This window comes from Penicillium arizonense, assembly GCF_001773325.1.
Source record: "Penicillium arizonense strain CBS 141311 chromosome Unknown PENARI_contig025, whole genome shotgun sequence".
NCBI classification, from domain to species: domain Eukaryota; kingdom Fungi; phylum Ascomycota; class Eurotiomycetes; order Eurotiales; family Aspergillaceae; genus Penicillium; species Penicillium arizonense.
The window spans coordinates 40,252-59,634 of NW_019173302.1; the positions used below are offsets into that span (position 1 = coordinate 40,252).

At 45.7% G+C, this 19,383-nt stretch overlaps 5 protein-coding genes across 5 annotated transcripts; 2 read left to right on the top strand and 3 right to left on the bottom strand.

Annotated features, from left to right (window-relative positions):
• Window positions 1–1,654: 1,654 nt before the first annotated feature.
• PENARI_c025G06497 (WD40 repeat domain-containing protein) lies at window positions 1,655–5,649 on the bottom strand (the record flags this gene model as incomplete). The annotated part of the gene is made up of 4 exons (XM_022635827.1): window positions 1,655–3,916; window positions 3,970–4,018; window positions 4,442–5,513; window positions 5,568–5,649. The coding sequence occupies 4 exons, from the start codon at window positions 5,647–5,649 to the stop codon at window positions 1,655–1,657; spliced, it is 3,465 nt and encodes a 1,154-aa protein (XP_022484274.1).
• A 2,771-nt stretch (window positions 5,650–8,420) lies between these two features.
• On the bottom strand, window positions 8,421–10,054 carry PENARI_c025G01129 (uncharacterized protein; the record flags this gene model as incomplete). Its single annotated transcript, XM_022635767.1, has 2 exons — window positions 8,421–9,724; window positions 9,811–10,054. The coding sequence occupies 2 exons, from the start codon at window positions 10,052–10,054 to the stop codon at window positions 8,421–8,423; spliced, it is 1,548 nt and encodes a 515-aa protein (XP_022484367.1).
• Window positions 10,055–10,641: 587 nt separating this feature from the next.
• On the top strand, window positions 10,642–11,622 carry PENARI_c025G01451 (SDR family NAD(P)-dependent oxidoreductase; the record flags this gene model as incomplete). Its single annotated transcript, XM_022635771.1, has 3 exons — window positions 10,642–10,936; window positions 11,075–11,280; window positions 11,356–11,622. 3 exons carry the CDS (start codon window positions 10,642–10,644, stop codon window positions 11,620–11,622), a joined length of 768 nt encoding a protein of 255 aa, XP_022484372.1.
• Window positions 11,623–12,495: 873 nt separating this feature from the next.
• Window positions 12,496–15,411, bottom strand: PENARI_c025G04841 (uncharacterized protein; the record flags this gene model as incomplete). The annotated part of the gene is made up of 6 exons (XM_022635805.1): window positions 12,496–12,827; window positions 12,894–13,622; window positions 13,714–14,128; window positions 14,211–14,528; window positions 15,171–15,281; window positions 15,346–15,411. The coding sequence occupies 6 exons, from the start codon at window positions 15,409–15,411 to the stop codon at window positions 12,496–12,498; spliced, it is 1,971 nt and encodes a 656-aa protein (XP_022484294.1).
• A 182-nt stretch (window positions 15,412–15,593) lies between these two features.
• On the top strand, window positions 15,594–18,187 carry PENARI_c025G08330 (uncharacterized protein; the record flags this gene model as incomplete). Its single annotated transcript, XM_022635845.1, has 4 exons — window positions 15,594–15,638; window positions 15,667–15,754; window positions 15,844–16,298; window positions 16,355–18,187. The coding sequence occupies 4 exons, from the start codon at window positions 15,594–15,596 to the stop codon at window positions 18,185–18,187; spliced, it is 2,421 nt and encodes an 806-aa protein (XP_022484287.1).
• Between the last annotated feature and the right edge of the window lie 1,196 nt (window positions 18,188–19,383).

Sequence of the window (19,383 nt, forward strand, 5' to 3'; positions counted from 1 at the left end):
CAACTGGGTTATAGAGTCAAACTCTATGAAAATATTCATCCAAAATCCGATATGGTGTAAGTCGAGGTGACGACGGAAAAGCCACGATTCTGCGTGGTTATATCAGATAAAAACGTGGTGTTTCCATATAGCCAGCCGCAAGGTGTGATGATTTTAGAGCTCGCCGTGTCACAGGACCCCCCGCCTTCTCGGTTAGGGGTCTCAGCCATTCTGCAATCCTCGGCCATTCTACAAGTATCCTACTTCTTCAACTTTACACCTTTTTCTAGCCACCCAAACAAGCCGAAAAAAAATGATTAAAGTACATGTACGTAGCCGGTAGACAGGATGTATCAGAGTTCAGCTAAGCAGGATCATTGCGGCAAGCGCGCGACGTAGGGTGATTCCCACCTGCTCTCAATCGAATTTCCACCCTGTCTTTTGCACACTCGCCCTGCTAACCCCCCCGTCGCGCGACCCTAAAGCTGTGCTCACTCTGATCTCACCTGGGCGATACCCACCTCACTATACCGTGCATAAGCCACGCGTCGCTAAATATTGTTTAATTTATACAGCCTCTATAAGTCCTGCTCATTCTGAAGGAAGTACATACGACCACAGGGGGTGGAGAACAGGGCTTCCCGTCCGCTCAGCCGTACTTAAGCCCATTAGTCTGCACAGTCAATTCTCAATGTGCCCTTCGCACCTAAGCGGCACTTTAGGGTGAGTGTAGGTGAGAGGTGTGAGAACGGGGTGAGAATAGGTGATAATTCTCACCTAGGGGGGACAGCGGCTAGGTCGAAAACATAATTTCGGGCTCTAGGGTCCTTTTTTGCTCTGCTATAATTTACTTGCTTTTGCTTTCAAAACAACAACAACAAAAACAACAAAAACAACAGTTGCGAAGATGTTTACCTAAAAAGACATCCGGACGAGTGTATTGCACGTACCGCATTACGTGGGTTTGCATGTGAATATCAAACCGAGAAGGAAAATGAAGACAATATTATCTGCCATCGCGAGCTAGCGCCTGCTACGCTAGAGAAATACAAGAATGCAGCATTTAATAGGCTCTGTTAGTCTAAATGTTATTTCATATCCTACCTTACGTTCCTAACAATTAGTAGATGGAAGCGTCCTTGTAACGAATCCATAGGTATCAACTTTTCTAAAGAGCCTGATGCGACTGCTCAGCTTCTTAAGCTTTTCGCTGTCCGAATTGCTTCCAACGTGAAGTTCCTGTCATACAAAGCGGTGGCACTTTGGGCATTGAATATTTTTAATCAGGCGCAGTTCGCCCTTAAGAATGAAGTCATTCGCCACTTCCCTATTCCTAGTGCTGAAATTCAAACAAAATTACTCTCTGATCACCGATCAAAGTGCGATTATTTCAAAAGTTGATGGAAAGTAAAGACAAACTAACGAAGTGGCTTTCCGACGTTGACTTGTAATACGCAGGACTCAGCAAAACATATCTCCATGACACATCTAAACGCATTCGTTTTGTTTTTTCAATGACGATGAAGAAGATGATTAGAGATAGGATACCCACGACCAACTAGATTCTGACTAGAGATCAAAATTAAATACGAAGAGACGGCAGGTGCTGTAACCCGTATATGTCCTCATGAAACTTCTATCAATCAATCTGTTTAGCTCCTCCTCATGCTTCTATCTATGTGGTCTGCTTAATTGTCACGTCAGCACATCCTCGTATTGACTGCAGGATACGTCGATCGATGTTAAAGCTCAGAACTTGACCATTTTCGAATCCAATAGCGACTTTATCGCCAAGCACATCATAAGATAACGGATGGAAATCAGACGGTAGCCGAAAGAAGGGAATTCTCTCATAGCATATCCATTGCTCTCTAACGAAGAGGCTTGGGAAAGAGGGAGGATTGCCTTCCTGTCTGTCTGTAGCAATACCTTCATTCCTGATAGGTCCAATGTTTGTTGCAAGATACCAGTTACCCGCCGAATATTTTAGGTCATATACTGGCTCTGATGTTTGAATTTCTTCCCGTAGTTGGACCTTGAAACGGTTCTTGAAATATCGTCGGAGAAATTTTGAGGCATTGAGAGATCTGTAAATGTCCCAAAGCTTGATGGTTTTGTCATCAGAGCCTGATGCGATCTGGGTGCCATCCGGTGAAAAGGCCACAGTCCAGACCGATTTCGAGTGTCCTTTTAGTGTTTTCTGAAGAACACCCGTTGTAGTATCCCAAAGCTTAATGGTTTTATCATCAGAGCCTGACACAATCTGGGTGCCATCTGGTGAAAAGGCCACAGTCCAAACCGATTTCGAGTGTCCTTTTAGTGTCTTCTGGAGATCGCCCGTTGCTGTATCCCAAAGCTTGATAGTTTTGTCATCAGAGCCTGATGCGATCTGGGTGCCATCTGGTGAAAAGACCACAGTCCTGACCGATTTCGAGTGTCCTTTTAGTGTCTTCTGAAGAACACCCGTTGTAGTATCCCAAAGCTTGATAGTTTTATCAACAGAGCCTGATACAATCTGCGCGCCATCTGGTGAAAAAGCTATAATTAAGACCCAGTCCGAGTGTCCCTCTAGTATCTTCTGAAGTTCACCTGTTGCAGTATTCCAAAGCATAATGGTTTCATCCTCAGACTCTGTTTTGTCTCCACAGCATGATGCAATCTGGGTGCTATCTGGTGAGAAGACCACAATGCTAACCCCGCCTAGGTGGCCTTCTATTTTCTTCTGAATATCACCTGTTGCGGTACCCCAAAGCTTGATGGTTTTATCACTAGAGCCTGTTACGATCTGGGTGCCATCTGGTGAATAGGCCATAGTCGTTACTATGTCTGAGTGTCCCTCAAGTGTCTTCTGAAGGTCACCCGTTGTGGTATCCCAAAGCTTGATCGTTTGGTCAATAGAGCATGATGCAATCTGCTTGCTATCTAGTGAAAAAGCCATAGTTGTGACTAGGTTCGAGTGGCCCTTTAATGTCTTCTGGAGGTCGCCCGTGACGGTATGCCAGAGCTTGATGGTTGCATCACCAGAGCCTGATGCGATCTGGGTGCCGTCTGGCGAAAAGACCACAATGTTGACCCGGTCTAGGTGTCCCTGTAGTGTCTTTTGAAGGTCGCCCGTTACGGTATCCCAGAGCTTGATAGTTTTATCAACAGAGCCTGATATAATCCGCGCGCCATCTAGTGAGAAAGCTATAGTCGAAACCCAGTCCGAGTGTCCCTCTAGTGTTTTCTGAAGGTCACCCGTTGCGGTATCCCAAAGCTTGATCGTTTTGTCACTAGAGCCTGATGCGATCTGGGTGCCGTCTGGCGAAAAGACCACAATGTTGACCCGGTCTAGGTGTCCCTGCAGTGTCTTTTGAAGGTCGCCCGTTACGGTATCCCAGAGCTTGATAGTTTTATCAACAGAGCCTGATACAATCCGCGCGCCATCTGGTGAAAAAGCTATAGTCGAAACCCAGTCCGGGTGTCCCTCTAGTGTTTTCTGAAGGTCACCCGTTGCGGTATCCCAAAGCTTGATCGTTTTGTCACTAGAGCCTGATGCAATCTGTGCGCCATCTGGTGAAAAATACAAAGTGCTGAGCCAGTCCGAATGTCCTTCCAGAGTTTTCTGAAGGACGCCTGATGTAGCATTCCAAAGCTTGATGTTTTTGTCCCAGGAGCCTGATGCAATCTGCGTGCCATCTGGTGAAAATGCCACGGTATTGACAGCGTCCGTGTGACCTGCTAAGGTCTGAATCAGAGACCCCCAAGCTTCCTCCACTGGGGCCTTTCTGAGATATCCTGAAATCTTGTCTGAATTCTTCCTCTTCACGATACTTAGTTCAGGACTAAAGATAACCGCTGAGATGTAGATCTGTAATGGCCAATGATCTATAGTATAATAGTGTCGCAACAAAAACCGTGTGGCATCCTGCACCAGTGCTGATGCTGAAGGTTCGCCCTTATAACCTTATCAGCAAAGTCTCTAGATATAAAAAGATATGAAAGACTGACCTCCACTATATTCTGCAATGTTTTGAGCAATCCGATGGCCCACGGCAGCCTATCTAATAGGCTTAGGCATTCTAGCCATTCCAACAACCTTTTATTGAGGAATGTACCGACCACACCCTTCGCAATCAACACGCTCTGTGCTATAACTGTTCGCTTTATATTCTTGAGATGGTGCACCCAGAAAGTAGCTGCATAGTTTACACAAGAAAGTCGGAAACTTCCTTTCTTGTCTTTCTGTGGTTTCGATGGTTCGCTGATTGAGTCAAGTCGCGGTAAATCTAGAAGATTGACCTCAAGCCGATTAGACAAGTAAGATAGACAACACAAGACAATTTCGTTATGTCCAAAGCGTTCATATGAGTCGAGTAAAGACTGTCCATTCTCCCCAGCTAAGTAGTCTCGAGCAGACTGATGAACAAACTCGATGTTATGTTCCTGCATCCTGACAAATGAAGCACAGCGATTGACTAACGCCTGAATAGCGTCAGCTTCGTCAGTTAGACCAGTTACACTCGGAACTTCCTCCATTTTCAAAGGTCGGTATGCTAGCATCATGGCCTTCAGCAGCCGCATACACTTGAAGACATCATCTGGCTCGCCTTCGCTCAGTTGGTTCAATACCCGATCATAAAGAGAATGCAGGCCTGGAGGCAAATTTCGAATTGTGGTCAAGACCTTATCTTGGCCGACACCCTCGAGTCTCTTACAAACCAAGCTCACCCATAGAAACGTACCCTCAGCCTTCGTAGTAAGCTTGGCTTTCACTTCAGTGCTTAAGGTCTTTCTATATCTGTGAAGACGACTGAGCTCATCCACTTTATAGGAGATGTAGGCCTCTACCGCTTCAGAGATATGTTCCGATTTAAGATCGAGACTGACTTGGACCTGATCACGACCAACAAGCAATGCCCGCTCTGCACTGTCTAATGGTCGACTCGTTAAGAGCCATTTGATCTTGGCAGGCTGATCTAGTCCATTACGGACAAGGCGTTTGAAGAAGTCCGCCATACCATTATCTTGGCACTCATCAAGAGCATCCACAATAATAAATATCTTTGAGTAGTGGCACCGGTCCAACATCTCCATGAGAACATTCCATAGATTTCGCCACGAGGTCATGTCCTCATTAAACCGGTTATGCATTGTGTCCCAACGGCTGCGAAGAGATTCCTTTAAGCCGGTTTGCTGATTTATCAATTGCAAAACCAAACCCTTGATGACTGATTCCAGAGTGTTTAGCGCATTATCAGCATTATCGCAAAATGAATAAACCACAAGAGTAGATTCGTGGCGTGTCCGTGAGAGCTCCTCGATAAGACCGATCGACATCATAGTTTTCCCTTTGCCAGCACCGCCCTTGATCCAAAGCAAACAGATATCTGTTCCATCTCGCCAACTCTGATACTCTTGGGTTTGAAGGATCCATTCGAACGATTGAAGGAGAAGCTTGTCTTTAGTCTCTTTCAGCCGATTTTTCACAACCAGTGAGTCGGGGCAGCCTAGGTCACGAAGACAAAGCCGATCGATATCTTCAGCAGTGTAGGCTATGAAGAGCGTCAGTTTGATTTATCAATTCACCAAGACACAATTGCCCTTACCATGGAAGCTTGCTTCGATTGAGCCCTGATTATTTCCAACCTGAATTCCATGGTTGACGCCGATATAAGTAGTCGGTGCCATAACCAGAGTAGCATAGGACGCCGTTCTTCCAGGTAAGGGGATTGCAGGCCATTGAACTGAATGAGGGGGCAGTATCCTTGCAGCTTTATTGTCAGCTGACCTGATCGCGCTAGACCGCTTAAGGTAGAAAGACACCAGTCATAACCCACCCTTTCAGTATTCTACTAAAATTCAGCTCCAAGATAAATTTGCCTCGGTTCTTTTTTTAAAGAAAAAGAATTTCGTAAAATTTACGGCTGAAAATTTCTAAAGGCCTCTGTTACCATCGTTTCCCTCGCATAGGCTTCATTGTGGTCAGTATTGCCTGTCTTACTCATAGCATCTGGATGTTCAACATTTTTAGCATAGCCACCCTATATTCGTAGGCAATCAACGAAGTTGAAATAAGCTCTTGCAACTTACAATACAGTTGCTGAAGCCAGTGGAAATGAAGTAGAAAGGCGCTTCAGAATCACAAGCTGTGTCAAACCTCGTGTTGGAGATTATGCCAAAATACAATGTTTGAAGAATAGTATATTGCTAAGAATATATGAAAGACCTGGGGAAAACCCCCCATATTATAGACGACATAGTTGCGAAGAAGAGATGTAGAATTACCTTAATGGTCCAATGTATATTCGCCCAGAACTGAAGGTCGCGAAGAGGTATGGAAGGGCAATAGTGTTAACCATGTGAACCATACAAACCTAGCAGAAGCACATGCACGGACAAGGCAGTGGGGTCAAAATTAATCAAACATACCACAGTAGCTTGTGGTCGCCATTTGACCTGATAAGCTCAGAACGATAAGTTACTGATTGTCATTTACGTCTTACTTGATGGTTGTGTGCATGTCAAGATGCCGAGCGTTCCAGGGGAAAGGGTATCGGCCAATGCCATCTTCATGTTGGTCAGTGCAGTGGTCGCGCGACTTGGGTAATTCTCACCTGTCTATAGCGTTTAACCCTATACATGTCTTTCTAAGGTATATCTGATACATACGACCACAGGGTGTGGAGAACAAGGCTTCCTGTCCGCTCAGCCGTACTTAAGCCACACGCCGGTAAGTTAGTAGTTAGTAGTTAGGTGGGTGACCACTAGCGAATCCTTACTGTTGTATGTTTTTGCCTCTATTTTTGTTCTTGTACCTTGTGGTCTCTAAAGCCGCCTTGAACACTTCAATGACTCTACCGCCACTGTAAGAAGCAGCTTTAAACCTCACTGCCAACTTGCTTCTTAGTCATTTTTATGGCAGAACAATCTTGACCACACCCTTCAGTTAATCAGAACATGATTTTCGTATAAAGACATGAGTAAAAAGCTTGGATCTTGCTATATTTCCACTCGGTACGATATTCATACGTAAGAAGTAGGGGTCTATGTTGAGACTCATGGCCTCTCCAGGCATCTCCAGGCATGAAATGCCTGCTTTGCCAAGCATGAAGCTCATGATCAGCATTAAACCTACCATATAAAGTATAGTTCAGGAGAAATGCTTCTCATTAAATAGGATCTCTCTCTCATGGAGGAGAGATCAGGCATAAACAACCTCGTTGGCATTGACTATAACTTCCTAGCATCATTCATCGTATACATTTTCAACAGTCTATATATAACCTCACACGGGCACGCACACCGACTGGTGGCGTAATCTTATAATGTCAAATTCTGTTCTAAACTTCATCTAACATCCGATATGGTGTAAATGGCAGTGATGGTGGAATGACCACGGTTTGGCGTGGTCTTAAATCGAAGGATCGTGGTGATTACACCTAGAAATTTTAGCCAACTAGGTATAGCGCTGGCATCGACGCTACTCTTAGTCAGTTAGTGAGTGGATACTAGCGTACACATCGAAAAGAGTTGATCAGCCGAAGAAGCTAAGACCACTATATATGGAACTGTGAAAGCGCTTTTAACATAGGTGTAAATAGAACGTAAGTGTTTGCACAGGAGCTCGAACAAAGAAAGAGTCTTTCGTGATCCTGGCCCCTGATTTAGTTGAAGAAAAATAAGAGAATATTTGAGCCCACGATGAAATGTTCGTGTGGATTTGTTATTATTCAGTAGTTATCTCAGGGGAGACAAAATGCCAATTGTAGTATCTACGGTAGAAATAATCTGGCGCTGATCAACCTCTTGTTACGGACTCACCCGAACTTTAGAGTCCCGCCTGACGTGAAGGTCACGAGCAAGGCACGGAACCATCCATGTCCTACCCGCGGGCAGACTAAGCAATAGTAAGGCGCCCGGGCCCCGGGGGACCGGGGGACCGCCTGTCCCTAGTACAATATATGTTGTATAACTAGACCTCATAACCGCCCGCGAGCCGCCCTCCGAGGGCCGACAAACATGACAAACATAGAAAATCTCATTATTGCATAAAATATGCAAATTTTAGCTGTATTATTGAGTATTTGAGTTACAGCTTAGGACTTTAAGGAGTCACTAAATTAGTAGCAGGACTATTTTGATAAAATTCATATAATAAATTAAATCTGATTTAGATTCATTTTCAGGATCTATACTACATATAACATATCTATAGAATTTTAACTTTATATCTATCAAGAAGCCTTGAACGCTTCCGAACCCTCCCTAAATGCCGACTCTGCGTATTAGGTAAATTAGGCTTATCCTCCTCTTCATGCTCTCCTTCTTCTGGCTCCGATAAAGCGCGCTGTCGCCGGTTCGATTAGGCCCTGTCAGCTAGGGGTTGAACAGCATTGAGGACCACTAAAGCATTATCCTTATTGACCTTATTATCACCCTCGTTATCATCACTAATAGGTTCAAGACCAGTCACCATCCAGCAACTGCTCAATTTTCTTTCCTTCTCCAATGTCCTTATAGACGTCTTCAATTGTCCAGGGTACAAACTTATGTCCTGGGGGGAAGTTGGTATTCTCAAACTTAGCACCAGTGACAAGATGCGCAAAAGCCTGCCCATATTTCTCATACACATAGGCTTCGGGGTCATGTTTGAATACCCACTTGGGAAAACGCAGGCGCACCGTCTTCGGATCCTTCATGATGACATCCCAATCACTAGTGGCGTTCAAGAGCTGTGAGTTTACAAAGGCCATCTTTTGCGTGCAGCTGACACGTTGGTATCGTAAAAGATTGTAAACTTTCGCTCCAAGAGGTGCACCACTGGGACCCCCATGAGATGCTAACTGCAAGCTTGATGCCAGAGTTATTGTGTCCTCGAGAGCTAGAGTCCCACCGCTGACTGATGCTGGAATCGTGGAATGTGCGCAGTCTCCCACCTGCACGACTCGCCCCCCTTTAGACGTCCACTCCGGACGCAGATTGCGCCATAGAAGTGGCCAGTGGATCAAGCTTCCCCTAGGGGTAGCACGTATCAGTGCCTCAACTGCCGGATGCCAGCCAGGCAAGCGACGGAGTAACTGAATTACCTCTTCAGGGTCGACGTCCGGATCCCACGACTCCTTGGCCTTGGCACTCCCCTCCACCAAGAACTCGTCTCGTGGAGTGATCCCGAAGGCCACTAGATCTGGTGATACGTACAATCCGATATGCATGCCAGCTCCAAGCCAGAACTCATTTGCCGAGACGCCTTCCCACCGCTTCCGGACTTCTTCATCTTGCATGGCAAGGTGGCCTGGGAAGGATACACGGTAGACGGACATACCGCTTGACCGGGTGGGCATGTGTTTTCCAGCGATTAGAAGTTCGGATCGAGACTTGAAGGCATCAGCTGCAACAACTATATCGGCTACTCGAACTGAGCCATCTTCTATCACAACTCCGCCCACCCCAGCCTTTTCATCCTCGAAGTATTGATCAACACGTTGCCCGTAGTCAACTTTGATGCCTATCTTAGCCACCTGACGCAACAGCATTCTGTAGAACTTCTTTCGGATCTGTACAGGTCCCACATACGGGAAGTTCTCTCGCTCCGCTAAGTGCTCGGGATCATTGTAGCTGGGTTCTGAAGGTCCGTAAATGAGCTCACTGGTGTGCCTATAATAATAGGTTGGGGCTGTAACTTTGTCTTCTTCGAGCTCACGAAGCATGTCGGGCCAGTGACGGAAGACGGCGATCGCTGAGGGTTGGATAATAATAAGATCTCCTATAAATTAGGTATCATTAGAAGCTGCTGTTGTCTCTGCCTTTTACTTTCCTCGAGGCGAGCATGCAAATCAGGACATGACGAACCGCTGTAATTAGGGCCATCGTTCCGCTCTAGAATCCCCACGACATTATGCCCTTTTCTCCAGCACTCCAACGCCGTCATCAGGCCAGCGAACCCGGCTCCAACAATCAGCACTTTGACATGCGTCTCTGGGTCACGTTTTGGCAGCTCATTCGGAGTACTGGACGTCCAATTCTCTGGGTCAAATTCATCTTTGTCACCCACCGTGTAGAACTTTTGCGCTGCTGGTGCAGTTGCTTCCCCCATCCTGTGGCCTACCTAGAAAGTCAAGCTGAAGCCTAGAAGTAGAATTGTGATTCAGATCAGGTATTTACAAAGCTAGCATGCACCCATTGTTATATTTGAATAGTAGAAAACGCTCTTTAGCAATCTCCTGTTCGGCTTGCCAATATCGGGTATCGGGCTTCGGAAGACAATCGAATCGGCCATTTTTATGATGCCTCGGATGAAATGAGAACAACATAAAATTCGGTGTTTTAATTTTCTAATTAGCATTTACGTGTCTATTTGCCCGATGATATACTCCGATACCCCGTTCCGATTCTACAGTCTGCCAAGGACTCATATCGGACTATTCAATTCAATGAGCTTAGCTTCCATCATCAAGGCATTTCGGTGCGATGACTTGAGTTGTAGCTCTTAGGCATTTCAAGAGATTATGTGATACTTAGTCCATTAATAAATATAAGTAGTACTGACACTTTATACTTAAACATACATCCCACTTCTTGATTTTTTTTATCTTGTTTAAATTCATCACTTGGAACCTTGCCGATTCCGGCGGAGTATCGTTTAATCTGTCCCAACAACTCGGCACCACCACCACCAATCCGATGGCACCAGACACTCTTTCTCTTGCTGGCAAGGTTGCCATTATCACGGGTTCCGGCCGTGAAAATGGCATAGGAGGCAGGATTGCTAAGACGCTTGCCCTCAATGGTGCTGCTGTTACCATAAACTATGTTTCTGAGAAATCAATTTCTCGTGCAGAAGAAGTTGCTCAATCGATCCGTGATCTGGGTGCTCGGGTTGCTATCATAAGAGGTAGCATTGAAACTCAGGAAGGGGCCTCCAAGATTGTGTCTGATACAATGGAGGCTTTTGGTGTCGACCATATCGATATCCTAGGTACGTAGCTATTTGCATGAGCACTCGAAAAAAAAAAACAGAGACGTTATGTTATGATTTCTTCTGCTAATATGTATGTATATATAGTGAACAATGCCGGGGTTGGGAGCGTCCATTTTCTGACTGAAATGACTCCAGAGCATCTCCAGAACCATTTCGGCATTAATGTGTTTGGGACTCTCTATATGACGCAGGCAGTTGTTACTTTGGGAAAGATGCCTCGTGGTGGTCGGATCATCAATGTTGGATCGTGTGCGTCAAAGATGGGCGTAGGAGATGGTATGGGCGTGTACGGCGCGACAAAAGCAGCAACAGATTACCTTGCTGCATCATGGGCCTGGGAGGTAAGTTCATTGCAGCAGAAGACTTCTCCCTTTTGTTGGTTATATTGGTCGCACTGACCGGATTACTATACATAGCTCGGACGCAGCCGCGGGATCACCATCAACAGTATTGGACCTGGTCCTGTTGATACTGATATAATTGGCGACGGTGTTGCGCATGTGACAGACCCGTCAATTCATAAAGATCTATTCATCACTCCATTTGTCAATCTTACCAGGGCTGAAGAGCGTGTGGGCACGACTGATGACGTTGCTGATGCCGTCCTTCTACTCGTCAACGAGAAGAGCCGTTGGATCACCGGTCAATTCATCTCAGTGAGCGGAGGTATCAACGTCATGTAGAAGGGTAGCGGGGATGCCATGGGGACATACAAATCATCGGGTACATGTACACCTCCATTTACATATGGGATAGAACAGCTTTTAACTACCTTCTACCTTTTTGACCGATGTATTTCCTTTAAACATGCACTCCATGAATTTATGATTCAATATCACATGTACCATGACACTAAATCTTGTTCATCCCTGTTCTTATACAACACTAAATTATAGCATGCAATAACTGTCCGCTATAGTAGCCACAAACCACTTAAATCAAATATTGCCCTCGAGGACTAGGATGGAGTGCTGCGCTGCATATAGGTGTATATAGAACATCACTGGAATGCTACATAAGTAGACCATATATTATCCCATTAGAGAGAGAGATTGGTATACAGAGCTCTACAGATATATATCGCAGTACTTACCTTAGTCAATAAGTATTGAAATAGGTATACATTGGTCACTTATTATGATCCGCGACTGTACTGTAACCTGTACAATACCCTGAAACAGTGTGATCTTATCTCGTCGCGACCCTTAAATACTTGAAGACTTAGTTTGGCATTCCACCATAATTCAGCCGTTCTTAGACAAAAGAGGGGCAGTATATTGTGCTAGTAATATTTTCATTCCACCGAAAGGGCTTTGGGGAAATTATACTAATCAATTGATGTTGTTAAGCTAATATTGAAAACAATAGTGCCCGCACAAACCATAAGAAAAAAATATTCTACTACATATTATTACACACAGGTAAGTCCAAACAAAAAAAAAAGGATGCGAAGTCTAGAGCAACTAAGCCCATCCCCAGACACAAACCCGAAGCACCTCAAACACAGATCTAAATATGCCACATAAAGTAGAAAGACCTTGACAAGACCAAGAAGATTACACAGCCGCACCGATGGGTGCATTCTCAGAGCCTTTTGCTGCCACATGGGCGTCAATTTTCTTAAAGTTGTTCAAGGGGCTGAAACAGAAAGCGATTCCCGCTGCAGCGATCGAAATGGCGTAAGCGACATTGAGACCGGTCATGTAAGCAGGCAAAATAGCAGTAATCTGCTCAGCTGTAAAGACGTCTCGCAGCTCGCTCGCACCAGTCGAGACCACTAAGGCTGAGTTGATGCTCGGTGCGGTTGCGGCAAGTTTGATGATAATCTGGTTGACGAAGGCAGCTTGTGCTGCAGCCACGAAAACCGCACCCCCGACAGTTTGGAAGACTGAGAGATGAGGTGTGTTAGCAGGTTTTTATCGGATAATCAAGAAGTAGTAGGAAAACTACTCACAGACGATAATACCCGTCACGGATGCAATATCACTGGGAGCAACTGCACCATGCACTGCATTGATAGGAACCTGGTAGGCCAATCCCCATCCAGCTCCGCCGACGATTTGGTATCCAATCCACTTGCCTGTGCTTGTACCGATGTCCAGCGAGTACAACAGCCCCGAACCGATGGTTGCAAGGACTCCACCGACAACCATAAGAGGAGCAGTATGACCAGTTTTGGTGATGCTGCCACCAGAGACAATGATAGCCAACGACATCGAGACAATCAAAGGAAGGTTTCGTACACCAGACATAGTAGGGCTGACGTTTTGAACGCTCTGGAAGTAGTAAGGAAGGTAATAGACTATGATAAAATACGAACCTGCGAAAAGAAACGCGTAGATTGAATTCACAAGGATGAGACGGTTCGACATCAAGCGCGGTGGAAAGGCAGCCCGTTCTCCTTGGAACCATTCCCACACCACAAATGCAATAATCATGAGAGGGAAGCCGACAAGAAGACCGATCACAGTACTGGAGTTCCACGCCTTCGTCTGTCCACCAAACTGCAGTGGCAAGATATATGAAATGATGGTACAGATTAGAAGGATCGTCCCGATAGGATCTATCTGTAGGAGCTTCTCCTTGAATGTAGCCTGGGTTATCGAAACTTTGTCAGGTGTATGGAAGAAGAAAACAATAGAAGCGGCTGCGACACCTCCAACGGGCAAATTGATGTAAAAGCCTAGATGAAGAAAAAGAAAAAGTCAGCGAAGTCCAGCGTCCAGTGAAGAACAACTACTTTAGTTGATCAAGTGAGTAGCAGAAGTACTCACACCACCTCCAAGTTACTTTATCAGCGAATGCACCACCAATGAGGGGGCCAACGACCGACGCTATACCGTAAGAGATGCCAATGATACCGGTGAAGAGTGGCCTCCTTTTGGGACTGGCAATGAAAGCGATGATAATGAAGACTCCACTCCCAATACCAGCTGCACCGATTCCAGCAATTGCACGACCGACAATCAGTGCCACGGAATTTGGAGCCACACCACAAATCAAGCTTCCAATCTCGAAAATGAAAACCGCAAGCAGGAACGAGATTTTCAGCGGGAAAAATTTGTATACCTTTCCCCAGGTTGACTGGAAGCCTCCAGTAGTCATTAAGAAAGCCGAACCATACCAACTGGCATCATCGAGGCTGTGGAACTGATCGGTGATTTTTGGAATAGCCGTCGCTACAATCGTCTATTTATTTAACGTTAACATTAGATGATTATGGGAATTTGAAGAGAGGCTCCTCTCCTCACTGAGGGATTGTGAGACATACCATGTCGAGGGCAACCAAAAAGATGCTCATACCAAGAGCCACGACAATGATGAGTAGCTTGAGACCATGAGGATACTGTGCTTCGTTGTCCAGGTCCGGTTCTTCAGCGTCTACCTTTTCCGGTAGGTAAGAAGTCTCTTGGTCATTTGGAGCATTGTGATTCTTGCTCTCTAAATCGTCCGCAGAAGGAGCGTTGGTTATTGATGACTGCACGCTCGATTCTGCGTTCTGCCGCTCCTTTTCCACGTCGAATGATGAAACCATTTCCGCCAATAGTAATGGAATGTTACCGGTCGATAATTGCAGAGGAATAATGTACTGACACGACAGGACAATTGAAATAAATAATAATAGCTTCACATGGAGACCAGGCTTTTTAGAACTTGTTTAATAATTTTGAAAAGCATGTATTACAAATATCGGCCGAATTTGAGCCTGCCCCCGGCGGAGCTTCTTCCAGACGTTTGTCCGGACGGAGGAACGAGTAAGTAAACAGTCACTGGCCCGCCGCAGCACGTTTCGACCGCCGTACGGTGGGACTCGGGATACGGAGGCCCCAAGCGGCAAGTAATCCTCCGTACTCGGGACATATCTTATGGGATGTAGGATTCAGGTCCGTATAGTGTCTAAAGTGTCTGATTTCTGACTCGGTATGAAGTTGTTACCTACGTAACTACTGACTAGTAGTAGTTACCCTTTGTGAACATTGACACCTCCTCCCGTATTACTGCTTCCTGAATAACTGAGTATCAGAAACCCTCCGGAACAAAATCATTCACCTGCGCCGACTTGAACAAAGGTCCCACAATCTTCCCAAACTCCGCATGTGCCGCATCTTTTCTCAGATAATAATCTCTATCCTCCTCGTTGTCAAATTGCGTAACATAAACATGAGTGAACCCTCCCTATAACTTCCCAAATGAACCTGATATCACCAAGTCTTATGGATACGTTACTTACTGTTTTGTTTTCAACACTGATGTCTTTGCCTGCCATTTGGTTGGTGATATATGGTGTTTTGGACTCTGCGCGTACACATTGATCCTTGAGGGCTCGGAAGCGACGGTTTACCTAAATTCCAAAGATTTACCATCTGCTTTCAAAAAATACTCAACTTGCTCGTAACAAGACTTACGCCTTCCACCTGTTCCGCCGTCACCTCTTCTTTAAACGAGATCATCACAATATGGACAAGGCCCATTTTGAAGCTAGCGAACAGATTTTGTTAGGGAAGGGTAGTATAGCTAGATCACTACATTAGCCATGTGCTAAACGGCTATTTGTAGTTTAACTGTTGGAGATATACCCCGAGATCATCCTCCTTGGCCCCGAATTGCCCGAACCGCGGATGCTATTTCTAAGTTGCCAGTCATTCTTTGCACTATGTCCAAATGGGAATCCTTATCCGTTTCATATTTGACGCTAAATGTAAGATGTAATATTAATGTAAATACAGAGGGGCTTTTGTCCGCCGCATGTTGCATTTCGCGGCGGTCGAATGGCATCCGCTGAGTCAGCTGCCCCCAAGAATTCCCCCGCCGACGGTCCGATCGCTCTGTTCACCTTCCATCATCTTTTACGCCCTCCGCAGCCAAAACACCGTGACGGACCGACTAACTGACTCTATGCATAGACACGGATATGGACTACGAGATCATTGCCGAATCAGAGGCGAAGCGGAGGAAGATCCGCAAAGGGACTAAGAGTTGCTGGGAGTGCAAAAAGCGCAAGATGAAATGTGTGTATGCAGACCCCAGCTCTCCAGCCGATGCCGAAGCCATCTGCATTGGCTGCCAGCGGCGAGGGTCCAAATGCGTGAGCCAGGAGTTTGAGTTTGTTGATGGAAGAGAGAACGCAGGATATCTCGAGAGGAAGGGACGACACCACACGAGCGGTAAAGATAAAGATCGTGTTGCGAGGGTTGAGGCCTTGGTTGAGCAACTGATCACGAAAGTGGACCGTCATGGGGGAGTAGGAGTATCTGCAACTAGCGGATACCCGACACCTAGTCATGGAATCCCTACTCCAGATGTTGCATCAATAGACCAAGAATCTTCACGTATCTTGTCTTTATGCAAGCCTTTGGATGTAAGTATATATTTTTTGAGGTCCAGTGTATGGTGAACTGTCACTTATTTTATCAGGATCATGGCCCGGCTGAAGCTGGGGGGAGATATGAAAAGCTATCTCAAAGATTGCACGAGTCCTTGCCCTCACGACAAGTTATCGCGATGATATACAATGCCCGCGGTAGAATAGCCATACTTTTTCATGAGATGCTAAATGCTCCATATGCTGTCCTCAAGCAGAACGGCCTCAAGTCGCCAGACAGGTTACTCGAAATACCTAGTCCGAGTTCGCATCCAGTGCTGATCGCAAGACATATGCTTTACATTGCCACTTTCCTGCAGCATGTTCACCCTAATTCTCTTGGGGCGATAAACGGTTTGCCGGAATCACTCCCCGCCCTGATGGAACGATTAGCAGGAACTGTTATTAATTTGGTCACGACAAACGACGAGTTTTTTGGCAGCATTGAAGGACTGGAGTGTGTTATGATGGAAAGCATGTACTACCATAATGGTGGAAATCTACGACGAAGCTGGATAGCGAACCGGAGGGCTATGGCTATTGCGCAAATGATGAACCTCCACCAAAGTCAAAGCCGAGCAAAGTACAAGGTTCTTGACCACAAGACGAAAGCTCATCCACAGTTCATGTGGTTTCGAATTGTCTCCCTCGACCGTAATTTGTGTCTTATGCTGGGTCTTACGCAAGGCTCCTTTGATCGGAGCATGGCCACTGGCACAGCATTCAGAGATGACATCCCTATGGGCCGCCTCGAGCGGATGCACTGTACTCTCGCGTCTCGCATATTGGAGCGCAACGAGTCTGATCCTTGCGCTAATGACTATGCCCTGACACAAAACCTCGACTTGGAGCTACAGAAAGCGGCTAGAAGCATGCCTAGCAAATGGTGGCTTATGCCAAACCTAGACAGTGTCACGGATGATCCGCAGGCTCTCTTTTTGGATATGGGACGGCTGTTCAACCAGTTGTATCATTATAACTTGCTCATTCAGCTCCATCTGCCTTACATGCTTCGTTCATCACCTGAACGGAAGTACGAATATTCCAGAATGACCTACGTGAATGCCTCAAGGGAGGTTCTCTTGCGATTTATCATGTTTCGTGGCTACAACAGGAATAATTTCTGCTGTCGGACAGTTGACTTTTTTGCACTCATGGCCGCCATTACACTACTTCTGGCGCATCTCGACGGCCACCGTTTTTCACAGACCAGCAACCTCTTAGCGCACCAATACCTTAGTGATCGTGCCATGATAGAGCAGGCGCAGGTAAACATGGAAAAAATCAGTCGTGTTAACGGAGATACTTTAAGTGCCCAAAGTGCGGACTTATTGCATAAGTTGCTGGCCATCGATTCCGAAACAGCAGATGGCGTCAGTACGGAGAGCGTCAGCGTTCAGACACCAGAAAGTGCAGTGTTGCAGTCAAGCGAAAACGACAACGGCGTTGTTCTGGTGCAAATACCTTACTTTGGCATCGTCAGGATTGCCCGTCAGGGCGTTGTTTCCAGGGAAATGGCCAACGCACAACCTCCTTTAAGTAATGGCCAACCCTACGCTCCGGTGATTGGTATGCATAACACCGAGAGCTCGGAAGCTGCAGTGCGTGATCTTGGCTCTAGTCGCTCCGATGGAAATGTATTTCCTAGGTCAATGACCGAAGCGGGTTACAACTCTGTCGGTAGTGTTAATGGTCCGCCTGCGCAGCTCACATCGCGATATCAGGATACCGTTTCTGATAGCCTCCTGCAGAACTATCAGGATCCTGGGCTAACTGCCGGGGTGGACGACTGGGCATTCCAGGGTGTCGATATGGCTTTCTTTGACAGCATAATGAGAGGCCTCGATGACGGAAATAGTTCAGAAACCTGGGATAATGGCCCATAATCTTTAAAATATAATAGTTTCCTATTGATTCTAAGTGGTTTGCGTCCCAGCCAGTCAATTTACTTGATAGACAGTTTGTTCAACAATTCATCTGCGAATTCAATGATGGTGCATGGAATCCTTAACATGTATCTTAAAATCGAAATCCGGCGCCTGGCACTTCCTAGCCCAGTCTTGGATAGCATTGAAGTCTTGACAAGTACGAAGCACTTGGTTGATAGAGAGGATAAGCTACTGTTCTTTATTCCATAGCCTAGTCTCACACCATCACGCCTCCTTTGTCATTCTGCTCGTTGTAATTGGAAAGCCCATTTCAACTTTGCTACGGTATCTATTTTGCATTGGAAGCGATTTTTGCTCAAATCTACGAAGTGAATTCAATGGGTACAACGGACTTCAACTGCGGGCTTTCGGAACGCTCCGTACTTTTCCTTGTATGAAGGATTAGTGCTTATCTACCCATTCCTTTAAGAAAAAACCGTGAAGTGGCACAGGTAAGAGGTAGGCGAGAGCTTGAAATGACTAAAGCCTGTATATAATCCCTTCGAAGAATATCAGACGTATAAGATGTAGCTTGAGACAATGTTCGCTTAAGAGAACATGCACTAGATCAGTCCAGCGTTGAAGATTCCTCCTCAACGGCCAAAGCTGATTCACTGAAGATTTTCTCCATCTAGTTGAAACCACGCATGGTCGGCGAGCAGACCATAAGTTCATCATCACTCATCTGACATAGTTCTGTATAGTTGCCTTTTGGTTCGTTTCTCTAACTCCATCGTTCGACCCTCGTCGATCAGTGAGTCGATGTTCAGCTGCTTTAAAGAGACTTGAAATGCCTTATTCCGAGTTAATCTCTTTTCATGCAACAAAAGCCTCGGGATTTCGGGATGAAGATTAATACTTAGTGCATAGATGCCTGTTTTTGCCAGCAGACTAAGCAATTGTTTGTCTAAGGGCCTCCATAAAAGATAATTCCTTTGCTGATTAAAATACAGCAGATTGTTCTTCCTAAGATACATATTCCAGACTTCGAAAAGAGAAGTTCGGACTATTTTGACCTGCAGCTATACAAACAGTAGCTCGGCAGATGCCCTTTTTTCTGTGGATGAGATACTCCAAGTTTTCTAGACCTACTTAGATACGTTCCCGAGCTCTTCAACTAGTTTTAATATTCCTCTTTCTCGCCTAGTTATGCT